This window comes from Patella vulgata, chromosome 3 (genome assembly GCF_932274485.2).
Source record: "Patella vulgata chromosome 3, xgPatVulg1.2, whole genome shotgun sequence".
Classification (NCBI taxonomy): domain Eukaryota; kingdom Metazoa; phylum Mollusca; class Gastropoda; family Patellidae; genus Patella; species Patella vulgata.
The window spans coordinates 89,801,231-89,819,553 of NC_065881.2; the positions used below are offsets into that span (position 1 = coordinate 89,801,231).

Below are 18,323 nucleotides of genomic sequence, written 5' to 3' on the forward strand. Positions count from 1 at the left end.
TTACTTGTCTTTACTACACTAGGATCTGGAAGAGTTGTTATCATTGACATGTTCTGGATTATGTGATGGATTAGGCAATGAAACGGTTTGTTATACGGCGAGCTTTTAGCATGAGGTGCACGGAACCGTACTAGAAATATCAATGCTGATCAAATCCTGCATCACTGACAAGGGGAGGCCAGTCAACACTGGGATTGCCAGGCCCTCCATCCTGCGTCACTGACAAGGGGAGACCAGTTAACACTGGGATTGCCAGGCCCTCCATCCTACGTCACTGACAAGGAGAAACCAGCTGGGATCCAGGCTCTCCATCCTGCATCACTGACAAGGGGAAACCTGATTGGATCGAATCCAGGACGTTCTGGTGAGTGCGCCAGGCTCTTGCTCGTTATCATTATGGGTGTAATGTTATGATTTCGTGAAATGATGTCTACTACCCCAATTTGAAATAATGAAAACAATGTATAAACATTAAACATAGAGTTTATTACTGTAAGTGGAACATATCATTCCTATATAACATGATTTTAATTCTGGTCTTAGTTAATTGTTTAAAAGAACCAGAAGGCAATAGTCAGTTATTCTTGTATCTTAAAGCTGCTGTTCATTATTGGTATTTTAAAAACAATATTTAATATTTCATTGCTTAATCCACGCTGAAATGGACTGAAATCGATAATTTAATTAACAGAATCAAAAAATATCAACAGCAGATAATTCCTCGGTTTAACTTCAATCGAATTAAAAATAGGCCCATTAATAGATTTTAAGGTTAAATTTTTATGAGAAGTTCATGATGTCATCCTCAGAATCTCGACTAGAAAAAGTTTGTTTTCCCGAGTTGTATGTCGGCTATATATTTGAAGCAGATGCCTATAATTGGGAAATTTATAATTTATCAAATTTTGGTAAATATTGAATTGAATCAAACCATTAATGAACTAATATTCCTATTAGTGATTCACCGTTCATAATCTTGTAGTATACAAGGTTTTTAAAATACATCAAACAAAATTCAGCAACTTTAAGATGATTTTCTTTCTATCCAACAATTATAAATTAAAACCGGTGTAAGAAAACCTGTCTATTGTCCCCTGGCACTTTTAACTATAAATTCGTTGTTTTATATGAACACACATTATAATTTAAGTGCGCACAAGATGCCCAGGTGTGCGTATGTATTTTGTGTGTCGATAAGCCATGACCGCTTTTCCGTATTTTATAATATAGTTATTTGTTTGATTGATAATGTCACCGACAGCAGATGTTTAAATTGATCAACATGATTGCGTAGATAACCAGGTAGTGGATAACAACATGATGTAAGTAACCAATAAAATAGTACATTCTATCTTACAGTAGATCAAAATAAATACCACAAAATTCAAACTATAACAGGACAAAACTATATTACTGGATGTTAGAGACTCCAAGACTATAAAATTACTGGATGTTAGAGACTCTAACAGAGTATTTCATAACATTTAATATATAAAGTCTGATTTTTCGACTAGTAGAAAGTCACTTCCAGATAATATTTAAAGATGCATTATGTAAGATTTAGATACGATTTAGATACATTGCTGACCATTCTTTCTAGATTACTTTAAACATAGACAATAAAAATTGAATATATTGAAAAATTCATTCCTATTACTTCATCTGATCGTAGGAATGGTACTTGAAATTCCAGCCCATGTCTCGATTATCAATTTGAACTTTAAATTCTTGTGGGTATTCTAATCCACTAGCCTAGAGAGTTGATTTTAGGCTTGTCATATGAATAAATGTATAAATAATAGTTAGTGATAAGCCAAAATGAAAATGTGTAAAAGGGCAGATTTAGCTGTTACATAATGCATCTTTAACTAATATAGGTTGTGGGTACTAACATGTTTCACAAGTTTTTATCTCAAGGATATAAAGTACAATAATAAATAATATCAAATTGAGCTGATTGAATCAACCAGTCTCATCATAGTATTCATCATACAACTGATCACTCGGCAAACCTCAGCAGATTCCAGTACCCTACATCTGAAGCTGTTTTTCTCTCAAGTTTATCCGATTTTCTTTAGACACTAGTGCCGCATCGCAATTGTATAGGCGTAGGTACATATCACTTACCCTCAAACAGGCGAGGCTAAATGTAAGGTACCGGAATTGAAGAGGTTTGCCGAGTGACAACTGATTTCAATATGTCATCATTTAGTCTTATTCACTAACAACATAAAAATTAAAGAATAATTTTTTTTTACATAATATTAGGAATATACAATTTGATTTTTTTTAAGTAATACAGAATTTGATATTTTTCATTAATGTACAATTTGATATTTTTAAGTAATATACAATTTGATATTTTAGCCCTTTTAATACCTGACTGAAGACTTTATCATATAGGGGTTTGTTGGGACATTTAGGTTGCCCTACATGAATTTGGACCGATATCTTTAGTTTAAAATCACTTAAAATTTACCATAGAAATTGAACACCCAAAAAAATTGATGTGAACAAAACTTCTGTCAAATCTGCTGTTAAAAAAAACTCACAAAAATTGTTCTGTAATCCGAGTCTTGTGCAAAACACCTTGAGGATGTTTCACGTTTACATCGGATCAGCCCCTTTGATAAAGTCTTAATACAATCTTTGGCAAAATTTAATTCTTAAATAATATTATGTTCTATACAATATATATATTTATGGAATGAACTTTCATTAATAAGATAAAGATATTTATGGCAGACATTGTTTTCGTTTATTTAGCTGGCGAGAGGAAAAATCAGACTCGTGCAAAAAGGCTCTCCAAGTTTGAACAAGGCGAGGTGTTTGATAAAGAATAAGAGGGACTCCTTTCATTCATAAGACAGGGGTATTTTGAGTAAAACATTTAGTCTATATTATATAGCCTGAATCTTAGCATATTTGGACAATTGCATAGTAACTTTAGACACTATTTTCATGGAAATTATGGAGAGCAATTTTCAGCTATATAAGGCACTCCACGAAAAAATCTTCTTGATCAAGATTCAGGTGCTTGATGCCATAATAAAACAATGATTGTTATGGAATGATTTTAAGATATAAAATAGAAGGTCAATGTCCATCAGACGTGATAACAATATAAGGATTTCGCTATAATGCAGTAATCCTTCAGCAGATTATAGCGGAACCCTTGTGTATGTGGTTGGATATTTACACCAGTCCCTTCATCATTCATTTATTTCCACCAATGAAAGAACAATACAGAGGTCATGTGATTAGCCATGACCAATCAAATATGGGGCAAGATATTTTTTTTTTTCTACGAAAGTGGAGAAAGTGAACTACCAGTGGATGAATATATTTAAAGTATAAAAAATAAAAACTATCTAATTTCCCGTTCCATAATTCGCTCCTCCTGCATTCTTCACCAATGTTCTTATACTATCTTCGTCTATATCTTCGGGTTCCGATGCTAACAATTCTACTGCAAAACTCTGAAAAATAAAACTTAGAAATGTAACAAGGGATGCTCGATTCACAGTCCAGAACATCCTGAATTGACAGAAATGCAATCGAGTAACGCGGAATTCAGTTCTGTCAGTCAAGACTACGGAGGTGGTGTGAGTAGGATCGTGATCGATGTAATTAAACATTTACTTATTCAGTCGACGCATGCGTTGTCGCCCAAAATACCTCTTTTCACTCGATTGTCACTATTTTTGGGATTGAGAGAATTCAATTCCGGAACGTTCAATCGAGTACCCCCAAAGTCTCTCCAAAACTTCATAACGCAGACATTTGTCAAAATCACTTTCTTGAATCTACATTCTAATAAACTTTTGAGGGTTTGGACGGCTGGTTGGTCGAATGGTCTAATGCATTTGGTTTGGATCATAAGGTCTGTCCGTCATTGATTCAAGTGACGTAGTTTTGATTCCCCCACTTGTGAATGACAAGGACTAGGGTCACCTGTCCAACCTAGTGGGTTTCCCCCACATGCCCTCCGGTTTCCTTCCATGGCTAAAAGTAGTAAAAGAACCCTATGTGCAAGGGAATTATTGAAATAAAATTAAACCATGTTAGACCCAAAATAACCTAGACTATGTTGAGTGGACGTTAACCTTCATTTCTCTCTCTCTTTAACACAAATTTGCTCAAAAACATGTAAACCAAAGCTTTAAGATTTTGTATAAGAAAGAAAGCTAGTAGGTTTATGGGAGAAATCAGTGTTGGCTACCTGCCACAATATGGATTTCCAATATTATATAAACTAAATATATATAAATAATGATTTAAAACAATCTAGACATTTATAACAGGATAGAGTAATAAAATATAAGACATACTTGTAGAAAACAGTTACTAATATACTTATAACTGGACAGAGTAATAAAATATAACACATACTTGTAGAAAACAGTTACTAATATACTTATAACTGGACAGAGTAATAAAATATAACACATACTTGTAGAAAACAGTTACTAATATACTTATAACTGGACAGAGTAATAAAATATAACACATACTTGTAGAAAACAGTTACTAATATACTTATAACTGGACAGAGTAATAAAATATAACACATACTTGTAGAAAACAGTTACTAATATACTTATAACTGGACAGAGTAATAAAATATAACACATACTTGTAGAAAGCAGTTAATAATATATTTAGGCCTCAATTCGAAGAGCATTTCCTCAATGTTATGGCTGATTAATGGCCGGCGAGTTTGACCAGGGTAAAGATATCTCTGGGATTGAGATTGTAGGTTTGTATGATTCAATAACCATAATATAGTATAAAGACTGGACCTGGTCGGTATTTATAGATTAATAACAATATTTTAACAAAGGTTGGTTTTAATATAAACAAACAATAAAAATGACTTGACGTGGTTGGTTTTTATAAATTGTTTTTCTTTTAATTCTTAAATGGGGTTTCCGAACAGGTACTTTTGTGACTAACAATACGTAATATGGTGCAATTTTATTTCAATAATTCACTTGTGCATAGGTGTATTCAACATGGTTAGGCATTATAAACTGATATTATTTCACCTTCGATATGTGACAGGTAGTTATTTTATGCTGGTGTTTTATGTGACATGTTGATGATTTAAGGTTGGTTCCCACCCTCTCCCATTAATCAATACATCAATATAGCTTTAAACTCAGTATAATACAGTAGTCAAATAAAACCTACTCAACAACTACCTACACTAGGCTATGTTAACAATACTTGTCTCTTATATGAATTTAAATTTAAAAATTAGAATTTAAATTCAAATGAAATCTAACAGTTAAACATTCCAATTTCTAGGTTTTGGAATATTTTAAAGAAGAGCGAGCTAGCTATGTTAACAAACTTGTCTTTTATAAATTTAAATCAAATACAATAAAAATTCAAATGAAATCTAACAGAATCTTTAAAATGTAAAATAAGGGTTTAACATTAATCTGTTCTACTTTGACATAGAACTTTTAACCGAGGAATTTTTTTATAACTCTTGGTTATTTTGAGACTAACATTTAAAGAAGAATACACATTCATGACATCTTTAACTTTATCACAGAGAGAGAGAGAGAGAGACACTCACAAAAACTAGGTCATTTCGGGACTAACATATGGTTCAATTTTATTTCAATAGTTTTTTTGCGCAGTGGGAGGACCTGGAGTAAACACAATCGGGGATCGAAACAACTCCACTTGATTCGGACATTTTATTTAAAACGCACACCCGTAGGACCATCTGGTCACCCAACCCCCATTACATGTTAGAAACCACGTCACTTGACTTATGGTTATATTGAGACTAACATATGGTTATATTGAGACTAACATGTGGTTATATAGGGATTAACATATTGTTATTTTAGGGAGAACTTTACTTACATTTATGACATCTTTAACGGCTGATTTATCTACACTCATTCTGGCTTTCTTCAAGGGGCTGACATCCTTACCACACCATGTAATAAACACAAACTTGGCTCGTTTACTTAATTCATCACCACTCATCATTCTAACAAAACCATATTTACGATCTTCATCTACAATAGAAAAAAAAAAAAAATAATTAACTTTTTTAATAGCAAATAAACTAACAAATAAAAACTCATTCTAACAAAACCATATTATAATCTATGTTCTTTGTCCAAAAAAAAAACTCTATTTTTTTACTAGCACAATTTAAAAAAAAATACAAAACACCCTAAAAACTCATTATTCTAATAAATCCATATTTACAAACATTTTATAAAACAGAAAAAAAAAAAACTTAAAGATACATTATGGGAGATTAGATAAAGAATTGGTTGTTCTCACTATAATAGTTAACAAGAGCATCGCTAATGCTGCAATATACGTCCACATTATTGCTTTGATTGATATGGTACTCTTTAAAATGAAGAGAATGAAATAGCTGTAATATGACAAAAGGCAAAGAAGGCTAGGCGTTGGGTTTGTCTGCCAAATTTGCAGACAAAATATTAACAAAAAAATAGTTGGAGTCTACACATGTCAAATGCATTTGCATTTCTCAAAATACTGTAAACTGTGGTAATTTGATCTAGTCTAAACTTTTCAATTTCTACTGTCCGTTGGGGTTTGCTATTTTTATTATTAATCAATTATTAATAATAAATTTGGGACTAAATTTTAATGACGAATGACACCCAAACAAATAACCGGTATAAATGCTTGTAACACTTTTATTAATTTTCTCTGGTTACAAAGCGTTCTGAAACGTCAACAAATAACCGGCATAAATGCTTCTAACACTTATTAATTTTCTCTGGTTACAAAGCGTTCTGAAAAATAAGTTTAACAAAGGCTATCAGAAAACACTCACAAAAACCCGAATTTTACATGGGAGACAACTCTTTAAAGCATATCACGCCGAATTTTACATGGGAGACAACTCTTTAAAGCATATCACGCCAGTTTGACATTGTTAGACGGAGTTATCTCCTCCGAACCAAGTGAAACCGAAGTCTGAAATTAAATCCCAATCTGACAAAAGTACTTAATATTCTTAAAAGACAAATTATTAATAATAAATTTGGTACTAAATTATAATAACGAATGACACCCAAACATAAGACTTTTTAAAAATGTACATCCTGAAAACGCACATGTACTTGCAGTTACATGAATTTATAATTTATTTAGTGTGAGAGAGAGAGAGAGAGAGAGAGAGACATTGTCATTGCAGTACCAAAAGGTCTTTAGCAGTGGGAGGAAAGGGGGAGAAAACGGTGGTTTGAAACGTCAACAAATAACCGGTATAAATACTTCTAACACTTACAAAGCGTTCTGAAAAATAAGTTGAACAAAGGCTCTCAGAAACCACTCACAAAAACCCGAATGTTACATGGGTGACAACTATTTAAAGCATATCACGTCAGTTTGACATTGTTAAATGGAGTTTGACATTGTTAAATGGAGTTATCTCCCCAAAATCGGGCATGCACCCAAAAGAAAAGGGACCAACCTCAGGGTATAAGGAATATGTATTTTAAGTTTCAAGATGATCGATTTAGAAGTGTGGCCTGTAGTCGACACACAAAAAGAAAATTGGCATGGCTCTGCCCCTGGGGGTTGGGCATGTAGGGCCTACTCCAAATGATAAGGATGTTCCAAATGATAGGAATGTTCCTTAGGGTACAAAGAATAAGTATATAAAGTGTGGCTCTGCCCCTGGGGGTTGGGCATGTACCCCAAACGATAGGGATGTTCCTTAGGGTACAAAGAATGTGTATGCAAGATTATAAGTTAAGAAATGTGGCCTGTAGACGACAAACAAACAAATACTAGAAATGGGCGTGGCTCTGCCCCTGGGGGTCGGGCATGCACCAAAAACAATAGGGATCTTCCTTGGGGTATAAGGAATAAGTATACCAAGTTTGAAGAAAATCCAGTAAGAATTGCGCCCTGTAGGCGACACAAAGACACACGAAAAGAAAATGGGAAATGGGCGTGGCTCTGCCCCTGGGGGTTGGGCATGTACCCCAAACGATAGGGATGTTCCTTAGGGTACAAAGAATGTGTATGCAAGATTATAAGTTAAGAAATGTGGCCTGTAGACGACAAACAAACAAATACTAGAAATGGGCGTGGCTCTGCCCCTGGGGGTCGGGCATGCACCAAAAACAATAGGGATCTTCCTTGGGGTATAAGGAATAAGTATACCAAGTTTGAAGAAAATCCAGTAAGAATTGCGCCCTGTAGGCGACACAAAGACACACGAAAAGAAAATGGGCGTGGCTCTGCCCCTGGGGGTTGGGCATGCACCCCAAACGATAGGGATGTTCCTTAGGGTACAAAGAATGTGTATGCAAAGTTTCAAGATTATTAGTTAAGAAATGTGGCCTGTAGACGACAAACAAACAAATACTAGAAATGGGCGTGGCTCTGCCCCGGGGGGTCGGGCATGCACCAAAAACAATAGGGATCTTCCTTGGGGTATAAGGAATAAGTATACCAAGTTTGAAGAAAATCCATGAAGAATTGCGCCCTGTAGGCGAACCACAGACACACACACACACACACACACACACACACAGACAGGGGCGACGGCATAATACGTTCACATTATGAATGTGGACGTATAAAAACTAGATATTGTAAAGCGAAACGGCTGAAAATTTCAGTCAAGTTGAGCCACTCTGAACCGAGTATTTAGCGATTGAATTTTGGGCCTAGCCTCGATCATCATTACTAAAGTCGGTACGATAAAAAACATAGTCTTGATTATCCATTTTTTATTTAATCACAAGCAGTAGACCGGGTTCTAATCCAGTAAATATTGCAGGTTAGCAATGCCATCGAGTTGATTATGGTCTGGATAAGTTCATTAATGTCTAATTAATAATTTAGATAAAATTTCAGGCCTAAAGAAAGACCTGCAATTGGCAGATTTAGCTCTTGCATAATGTATGTTTAATAGCGCATAAAATAATAATTTAAAAAATCATATTTAATAATAATTAAATAATCTTAATGAAATAAAACACTGATAATTTGTAACAAGTGACCAAGATTCGAAATATGGCACCTGTACCAAACATTGTCCTAAAGGTAAAAATTAAATCTTTGTCAGGTTTAATCACTGTACAAGAATTAAATAAAGTCTTGTTGGCAATTAATACATTGGACAGTTTTATAAGTAGTCAGTATTTGTGACGCTTGAGCAAGAAATGTCTTGTCTCGACTTAACTTGAGTCAAAACAATGGTGTGATGCCTTCCTTGTTCCTGCTGTATAGCAGCATTGTTGTGGTGTGTGTGTGAGAGAGAGAGAGAGAGAGAGAGAGGACAGGCTACCCTACTCCTCGTCACATACAAGCAGGGAATTGAAACCACGTCACTTAACTCAATGACAGACCTTGTGATTTCACTGCACATATGACAACACTAGACAATCCAATCACAGTTGAAGCAACTGTGTACATAACTTACGACAAATCAATGCCATGTTTCAATATTTTGGTTTACACAAATTGATTAAAAGCGATCATTAATTTGCTCATCTGAACAAAGTAAAGGTGGAGCAAATAAACCAGTTTAAAACCCCGAGATCTGTACCTGTCCTTGACGAGGCTTTTCTTGACCATGCAACATTTAACCTACAAGCTCAAAATGGTTTTGCTTATTTGGGTTAGAGTTAGGGCCGCAACGATTCTTCGATGAACCATGATGTTTTAAAAATCCACGATGCACGATATAATCAATGTCCATATCACAATTCGTTATCCAAATAATAATTTCACAAAATAAACTGATATTCCTTTAAATGTGTAAATAAGTCCATGATCAAAATAACTTGTTTTACTTACAGCGAGTCTTAAGGCGTTTTCGACATATGAAGTGGCTTATTATAGTTATTTCGTCAAGATTAAAATATCAGTCTGGTTAAGCAAGTCGTGCTGGAAATTAAGTTGTGTTCAAATTACACACCTGAGTTGAATAATATGCAGAAAAAAGCATACAGCATATTAATATATATAATATGTCAGTAATATGCGATTTGTGATAATATTACTGTATAAGAATGGCGATTTGTACGTATACTATATATATATATATATATATATCTATACATATACATTGATCATCACATATTTTCAATGTATATTAATATTTGGTATTAAAATCTTCGTAACGTTATTTCCTTTGCTGTTCTGTAATCTATGACTGACCTGACAACGAGGAAGCTTTTCATTAGTTGAAATTGTTGTAGCAATACGAGCCAGCCAGCTGAAATGTTTTCATAATGAATTCACCAAATTCAAGTTGCACGATCGACAAAAGCAATATTGAGATCGAACTCCCCCATACCAAGTATATAAGTCACAAGTAAAAAAGTATGGAAGTTTTTAGGATTCCCCGTTAAGCATGACAGCAATGAAATCCGTTCAGTTGACTTTCAAAATTTAACAGCATTTCTTAAATTCATTTCCTATATCGCGATATTAATCGTATCGTAGGCTATGAATCGTGATGCGCATTGTATCGTGGCCTGGCATTTCGTTGCAGCCCTAGTTAGAGTACGCAACACTATCCTGTCTTAAAATCACCAGCAGTTCTGAACTAGTTTAAAGGAAATAAACCTTCCTCAATATTTCCCATAATTTTCAACTAGTTTAAAGGAGTTAACCCTCTAACTCAATATTTCCCATAACACGACTTAGATTGGTCCATTTCAATCAATATTGATTGATGTTGTTATCCTTTCGTGAAAATATTTTAAGATTCCAAAGAATAGAGCCATACGCCCTTTAAATACAAGTGTCTGAACAGGCTACTTGATACATTAATGTATTTTAAAAACTATAGGAAGTAAAACCCAGTTTCTTCATACATGAAAAGGGTTAGAGTTTCCACATGAATTTGGTTTGAAAACCCTAACAAGAAATAGAATGGATGTGGCAAGATATAAACATGTTGAATGAGTTCTAGGTAATGTTATTTATATTATGCATACAACCCTAACCCTAACCCTAACCCTAGGATACTTCTTCCTTACCTTTACACTAGACAAACCCACGTACTGTGTACACAAGAACCCTTGGTAGTTGGAATTCCATATTAAGAGTAGGCTGTAGCGCCGCTGTTTGGGTAAAATTTCCGTCATACTGCTCATAGCACACTGTATGACATACGGTATATCTATTTTCATGATCCCAGTTGGAGCAGAACAGTAGGGTGTTTATAGGCCTAATTGACACACTAGTCCTTTGATTAAAGGGACAATAACACTCTTGCTGGCTTGACAGCTCCAGAAAATAAAAAAAATAGCCTTATTCTAAGTACTAGATGTGTTAGTGTCCTACCTGTTGTGTAAATTATCCATTAAATCCTTTTTTACTAGTCCAGAGGGTTCAAAAATATTTTTAAATCCAAGTCACATTTGAAAAGCTTTACGTCAGGCTTTTCAAATCATTTAGTTGAACTTTTCCAATTTTTTAAATTAAGTGTGTTAAGATGAAATTTGTATCATCAATTAATTGGAATATTGTAAAATAGTACAATTTGTTGACCAGAATAAAGATTGGGACATATTATTCAGTTACAACAAGAGTGGTATTGAGCCTTTAACAGTCATACTTTCAGTAAGACATAGAAATGTCAATAATACCTGCTTGTTCAAATCTTTGGCAATTCACTCAGTAAGTCAGGTGAATGCTAGAAGTAACAACTTTTATAATAGGTACTTATGTAAAAGGACTGACATGGTGCTCCACCCAGTCACTCCGATTGGACAGAAAGCTATATGAACTGGCTGTACCTAATTTGCGGTTGAAACAGGAAGAAGAGTAGATGAAACTAAGTTTTACAAAAAAATAACGTAAAGTGTCAATGAGATATTTTATCAACTACCATTCCTTTCCAGAAGCTATGATGATTCTTTAATTGGGTAGAACAAAAACATATTTGACGTATTTTCATAATTCGCTTAAATCTTTGGAGGTTTTTTGAAGTGGCAGGAATGGATGCATCTGAGGAAACCCACTGGGTTAGGCAGGTGATTAAACCCATGATCCAAATTCTATATATATAGTATTACCTTTAATTATGATGAAATGAAATATAGGCCCAATAGTTTAATTATGATGAAATGAAATATAGGCCCAATAGTTTAAACTTTTATCTCCAACATTTCTGAACTAACCTGGCTGATGAATGAAGAAAGACGTACAGACTTTGAAATGAATTACTGAATACTGTATCCTAGTCGTATATCTCTAGTCATTATCTGTATAATATTATTAACCCCTCCGGCTTTCTTTTATTGCTTTACAACATCAATCATGTCACCTCCAATATTTCATTGACACTATTCTATCACCTCTCCTTATACAAGTTATAGTTATACACCACAATTAATATTTTACTCTTTATTAGTTCTACTTAATACTAGAGACAGAGAGAGAGACAGAGAGGGGGGGGAGAAATGGGGTTTAATCTTTAATGTCCACTCGACACAAACTAGGTCATTTCAGGATAAACATATAACTCAATTTTATTTCTATAATTTGCTTGCGTGTAGGGGTCTAATTTAGCAGTGGGGAGGTGGGGTGGGGGAACCACAGGACCTGGGGAAAACCTATGAGGACGGACAGCCGACTCTACTCCTTGTCATGACCCGACAGACTGTGTGACCATACGGCCTCACCCCCCGGAAATAAAACTGTGCCATGTTAGTCCCAAAATGGCCTGGTTTGTGTTGATTGGATGTTTAACACCATTTTTCCTTCTCTCATCCCCTAGGCTCACTCACTCTCCTTGTTAGCCTCATATGGGACAGGCCAACCCTGATAAGTGGAAACTACGTTTGAAAAACTTTCGTCTTCGGCCCCACAGGAGCTACATGTACCCGTGAAGGAACCATACTTAAAATATTCCCAAGGCTCTGCTAACCCTTAACAGTTTAACAGCCGTGAATAACAATGGATACATACATCTATCTGTGGGTATTAAGTCAAGTATATGTTGTCAACTGTGATTGAAACGGATAAAGCAATTCATTATACAGTTTGTGTCATTGTTAAAGACTTGTATAAATCGTTGAGTAGGACCAACAGAAGTGGATATGACTAATGATTCAAACATTTCAATCTGTTTAATTTACTGTGTAACAACTACAAGGAGTGGAGATCTGTTAATTAAACCACAGCTTGTGATACAGTATCCATAGTAGGTCTAATATGTGTGGGATATATAATATATGAAAACTATGTAAATATATAACAAAAGAGTAGCCTATTATTATGAGATATAAAAAGTATTATAGTTAAGTACATAAATTAATTTGTCTCCAGAATTTTTGGGCATTTACCTAGTTTATATGAACTTTTATCATTAGATGTATTATAATAAATGAAATGTGATTCAACATGCTACACTGAGACCAGACATGTACGAGAGTTATACACCACCGGTTTATTTCTGTTTACTCTTCATTGTATTGTCATGGTATACACAGGACCAGGGCTTTTTATCCCTGTTGAATAACTTGACTTATACAGCAGTATTTCTGTACAACTACAACTGACAATTAAAGCAGGATATAAAAATCCTGGGAAACTTTCTTGACCCATACCAGGATTAAACATGGGTCCCGTGGTTGTAGAAATAATTAACAGTTGGTGGGGGGGGGGGGGGTGTAGAAATAATTAACAGTTGGGGGATGTAGAAATAATTAACAGTTGGGGAGGATGTAGGAATAATTAACAGTTGGGGGATGTAGGAATAATTAACAGTTGGGGGATGTAGGAATAATTAACAGTTGGGGGATGTAGGAATAATTAACAGTTGGGGGATGTAGAAATAATTAACAGTTGGGGGATGTAGGAATAATTAACAGTTGGGGGATGTAGGAATAATTAACAGTTGGGGGATGTAGGAATAATTAACAGTTGGGGGATGTAGGAATAATTAACAGTTGGGGGATGTAGGAATAATTAACAGTTGGGGGATGTAGGAATAATTAACAGTTGGGGGGATGTAGAAATAATTAACAGTTGGTGGGGGGGGGATGTAGAAATAATTAACAGTTGGGGAGGATGTAGGAATAATTAACAGTTGGGGGATGTAGGAATAATTAACAGTTGGGGGATGTAGGAATAATTAACAGTTGGGGGATGTAGAAATAATTAACAGTTGGTGGGGGGGGGGGGGATGTAGAAATAATTAACAGTTGGGGAGGATGTAGGAATAATTAACAGTTGGGGGATGTAGGAATAATTAACTGTTGGGGGGATGTAGAAATAATTAACAGTTGGTGGGGGGGGGGGTAGAAATAATCAACAGTTGGGGGGGGGGGTGAATTATAGAAATAATTAACAGTTGGGGGGTTGTAGAAATAATCAACAGTTGGGGGGGTTGTAGAAATAATCAACAGTTGGGGGGGTTGTAAAAATAATCAACAGTTGGGGGGGGGGGGGTAGTAATAATTAACGGTTGGGGGAGGGGGGTAGTAATAATCAACAGTTGGGGGGGGGGGGTAATAATTAATGGTTGGGGGGTTGTAGAAATAATTAACAGTTGGGGGGGGGGGGGGGTGTAGAAGTAATTAACAGCTTGAGGGGGTGTAGTAGTAATTAACAGTTTGGGGGGGGGGGGGAGTAATTAACAGTTTGGGGGGGGATAAATAATTAACAGTGGTTGGTGGGGGGTGTAAGAAATAAGATAGATCAATTCTATAAACAAGACTACATGAAAACAAGGAACAAGCAGGGTAATATGTCAGATATGGCACTGGTACATGTTGTGTTGATAACAATAATGACTCGGTGAGACATTTAACATCCACTTGACACAAACCAGGTCATTTTGGGACTAAAATATGGTACAATTTTATTTCATTATAGTCAAATAATGTTTCAAGGTTTTTCATGTTGTTTTATTTAGTATGCCATTCAATGATAATAAAAGTAATGAATTTGATCAGGACATTTAATTATGAACATCTACACCAAGTTTGAACATTCTACCTCATGTATTGTGTCTTGATTGATCAGATTGCTTATCACTATTTAGCCATCATCGAACTCAATATAAACATTCACCTAATGAACAACTACACCAAGCTTGAACATTCTACCTCAGTTAGAAACAGATGTAACCTATTATGTTCCAAAAGGTGGGAAAATGGATTGATGCTTAGCCTAAGCAGAAAATGTTCTTTATCGAACACAGTAAAAGCATTCACCTAAGGAACAACTACACAACATTTGAACCTTCTAGTTCAATTGGAAGCAAAGTTATTGTGCCCCAAAAAGTGTGACGGACATTGAACCCAGGCCCTGCATTCTTCAAAAGTTTGGACAATAAACAGATCATGGAAATCCCAACTTTTAGAAATCTGGAAATGATCTAATAAAACTTGATCACAAACACAGTAAACTTAGATTTGAATATCTAAATTTTCTACCTTGTAATTTCATTATTTAAGAATGAAGTATGTTGCTTACCATTAAAACTTGCTTTAAATTGTTCATAATCACTGCCTGTACCTTCTAATACAATGGATGTTCCATCATATTTTAATATAGCCCTGGAAGTAAAATTATATAATACACAACATAAACATCATACTTCAATATAGCCCTGGAGGAAGTATAAATTAGATAAAATCAAACGGGGTTAAAGGTCTCCGACTGGCTAATGAAAGTTTCTCTAGATTTTCCAGTCAGTTTCTCCCTGTATTTCTTGTCAGTGATGCAGGATGGAGGGCAAGATAGCATCTAGTAGTAGTCTCCCTCATCATAAACACACACACTGCTTGCATGCCTGTCTTCATTAGCCCAGAGAGGGGTTGCCGGGTTGGGTGGTCTAGTATAATTATAGTGGTTTAATGCGTGCATATGAAATCGTAATGTCTGTCATTGAGTCAAGTGGCACAATTTCGATTTTCCATGACAAGGATTAAGGCTGCCTATCCAGACTCGCGTACGTGTTTTCTCCGGGTCCCCTGTTTTCCTCCCACTGCTAAAGACCAGAATATGTTAATCCCCAAATGACCTAGTTTGTGTCGAGTGGATGTTAAACCCCATCTCTCTCTCTCTTTAGCCAAGATGGTGTAGAACAGTATGACGTTAAACTCCATTTTATTTCATTTCTTTATGTGACTTCTTCCCACAAAACAAAGTGAATGAAAAAAGAATACCCCCCCCCCCCAAAAAAAAAACTGTTAAGATTTTGGCTAGACTATAGAATCTGTCCACCACTTAGATAAGCTGCAGCTTAACAAGATTTACATTCGGCGTAGGAGAGGTGGGGCTACCATTGTCTATTGGTACATATGAACCAGCTACTAGCTAGGCTACAAAAAGAAGCCCACAATAAATGACCCAAAAATATGTACCAGTAATAAAATAAGAGATAATAAGATGTTTATTGCATCAAAATGTCCATATAGGCCTACACTTAGACATATACATTTAATAATACATATTAGTATTATTACAACACAATACATTCATACAAACAGTATACTACATGTATATCTAAGGGGTTTCAGTCTTTAGTTACATACATGTAGTTGCCACCAAATTTGATTTAGCTCTCTTATCAAAAGCCAAAAGCACGACAGTATGTATTTAAGAATAATAATTTATTACTATTTATTAAGTACCGCGGTTATAATCATTTTAGTATTGAAGATGTTATAATGATATATACCCAACTTGAATCACTTCCTAGATATAATAATATGGTATTTTAATTTAGTAGGGTATTGCACTTGCAGTCAGGGATGGGTCTACATGTATGTATCTAGGCCTAGCTACAATCTGCATGACAAATATTGAAATAATACATCTTGGTCTGCCAAGAAAGACTACACTAATATTTTATTTCTTTTAATTTAAAATGAAATTAAAAACAATTTTGTGATTAGAAAATTTTACTTTACTATTTAGAGTTTAGGACAGGTTTTGTTTCACTTCGAAAAATATTATTAGGCTATTTTAGTATTATATAGTAGGCTATTTAGACTGAAAGTTAAGATTTATTTTACCATTTCGTTTATAACTAAAAAGTAAAATATTGTTTTTATTTTGAATTAAATTCTCGGGACACAGTGAAACCTCTTGTAAAATGTTTGAAATAAACTGGGAGTGATTCAAATCTTAGCAGACTACGTTAATTTTGTACTATGAGTTCAACCCGGTCGCAAATCCATAAAAAAGGGGCGTTGTCTTGTTAAGACCTTGCTTGTGAAGTTCAAACAAATTGAAAATCGAAGTCGAATTTGATCTGCGTAACACTGTGTATAAAACCAAAATATTATTATTAAAGAGTTTGTTAACTTACCAACTTGTCTCTGAGGAATCGTCCCGTACCTCATTGTAGGCTTCTGTAATTGATTCTTTTTCAACTTTAGCCATTTTTATTGAAACAAATTCCGACGACCGCGTAGTTTAGGTGATTGACTGCTTGTCTGAAACCTCGCGATACAACGTCAGTCAACTGGTACGTCTCGCGCACTGTGCTCAACAACAGGTCAAATGGCAGGAGTGAATTCCCCTTGTTGATTGATTTCTATTAAACGCCGGTTCAAACTGTTTCATAAACAACGTTAAGAAATGATATTTCTGTTCCCTCGGGAAACGGTGGCAAATTTTAATTACGAATGCTACTGTATACGTCCTATGTTCATATAATATTCAATAAAAAAAACCCCGATGATGTCACTTTACACCGGAAAAATAACAACAAAACAACGGGACTGTCGATATCCCGTGTCACACGCCTTCAATATAAACCTAGCAGACGACAAAAGATGACCAATCAAATCATCGGAGACGAGACAATCTGCCCATATTTGGAAATATCTCGTGAAGCTCGATCTATCATAGCCGCGATAATCCAGATACAATGATAAATTGCATGTTAGTCACGAGAATAGCGATTAAGACGCGAATACCAAGTCACTAACCCGTGGCCTTGTCATCAAATCTCAGGAAAGGCTGTTATGTGACCCGCATCATTGCGGAAAAAGATTGAAGATATTTTAATGGCACGGGGTTCATGACCTACAGATGATAGCGATATATATCAAATATTTTCTGGGTTACAGTAGATAAGTGGGCGGATGTAATATTCAGGCCTACATGATATGGGACTGGCGTGGATGGAGTTTATTAAAATTAAAGTCTGACAACACAATAGCCTACCAAAAGATGATTATTAGACTAACATATGTACATTTCAATTCTATCTTTAGGCCTACGATACGTACGTGTGAATTACGATAGTGGAATGTTGCCGATACCAGCTAGGGCGTGACCCGTGGTGTTCGGGACTGGCACATAAAAGTAGCTGGGTA

General features: G+C 35.2%; 1 protein-coding gene across 1 annotated transcript; it reads right to left on the bottom strand.

The window, feature by feature from the left end:
- Window positions 1-467: 467 nt before the first annotated feature.
- Window positions 468-17,730, bottom strand: LOC126815452 (coactosin-like protein). Its single transcript, XM_050541099.1, has 4 exons — window positions 17,309-17,730; window positions 15,466-15,548; window positions 5,884-6,041; window positions 468-3,479 (listed from the first exon to the last, which is right to left on the bottom strand). The coding sequence occupies exons 1-4, from the start codon at window positions 17,380-17,382 to the stop codon at window positions 3,372-3,374; spliced, it is 423 nt and encodes a 140-aa protein (XP_050397056.1). The 5' UTR covers window positions 17,383-17,730; the 3' UTR covers window positions 468-3,371.
- Between the last annotated feature and the right edge of the window lie 593 nt (window positions 17,731-18,323).

Bases quoted from the DNA above. Each gene is read 5' to 3' on its own strand.
- LOC126815452 (XM_050541099.1), bottom strand. From the start codon at position 17,382: ATGGCTAAAGTTGAAAAAGAATCAATTACAGAAGCCTACAATGAGGTA. The intron at 15,549-17,308 runs GTAAGTTAACAA...TTTTACTTCCAG, and splicing joins GATTCCTCAGAGACAAGTTG to GGCTATATTAAAATATGATG. The intron at 6,042-15,465 runs GTAAGCAACATA...TTTCTATTGTAG, and splicing joins ATTTAAAGCAAGTTTTAATG to ATGAAGATCGTAAATATGGT.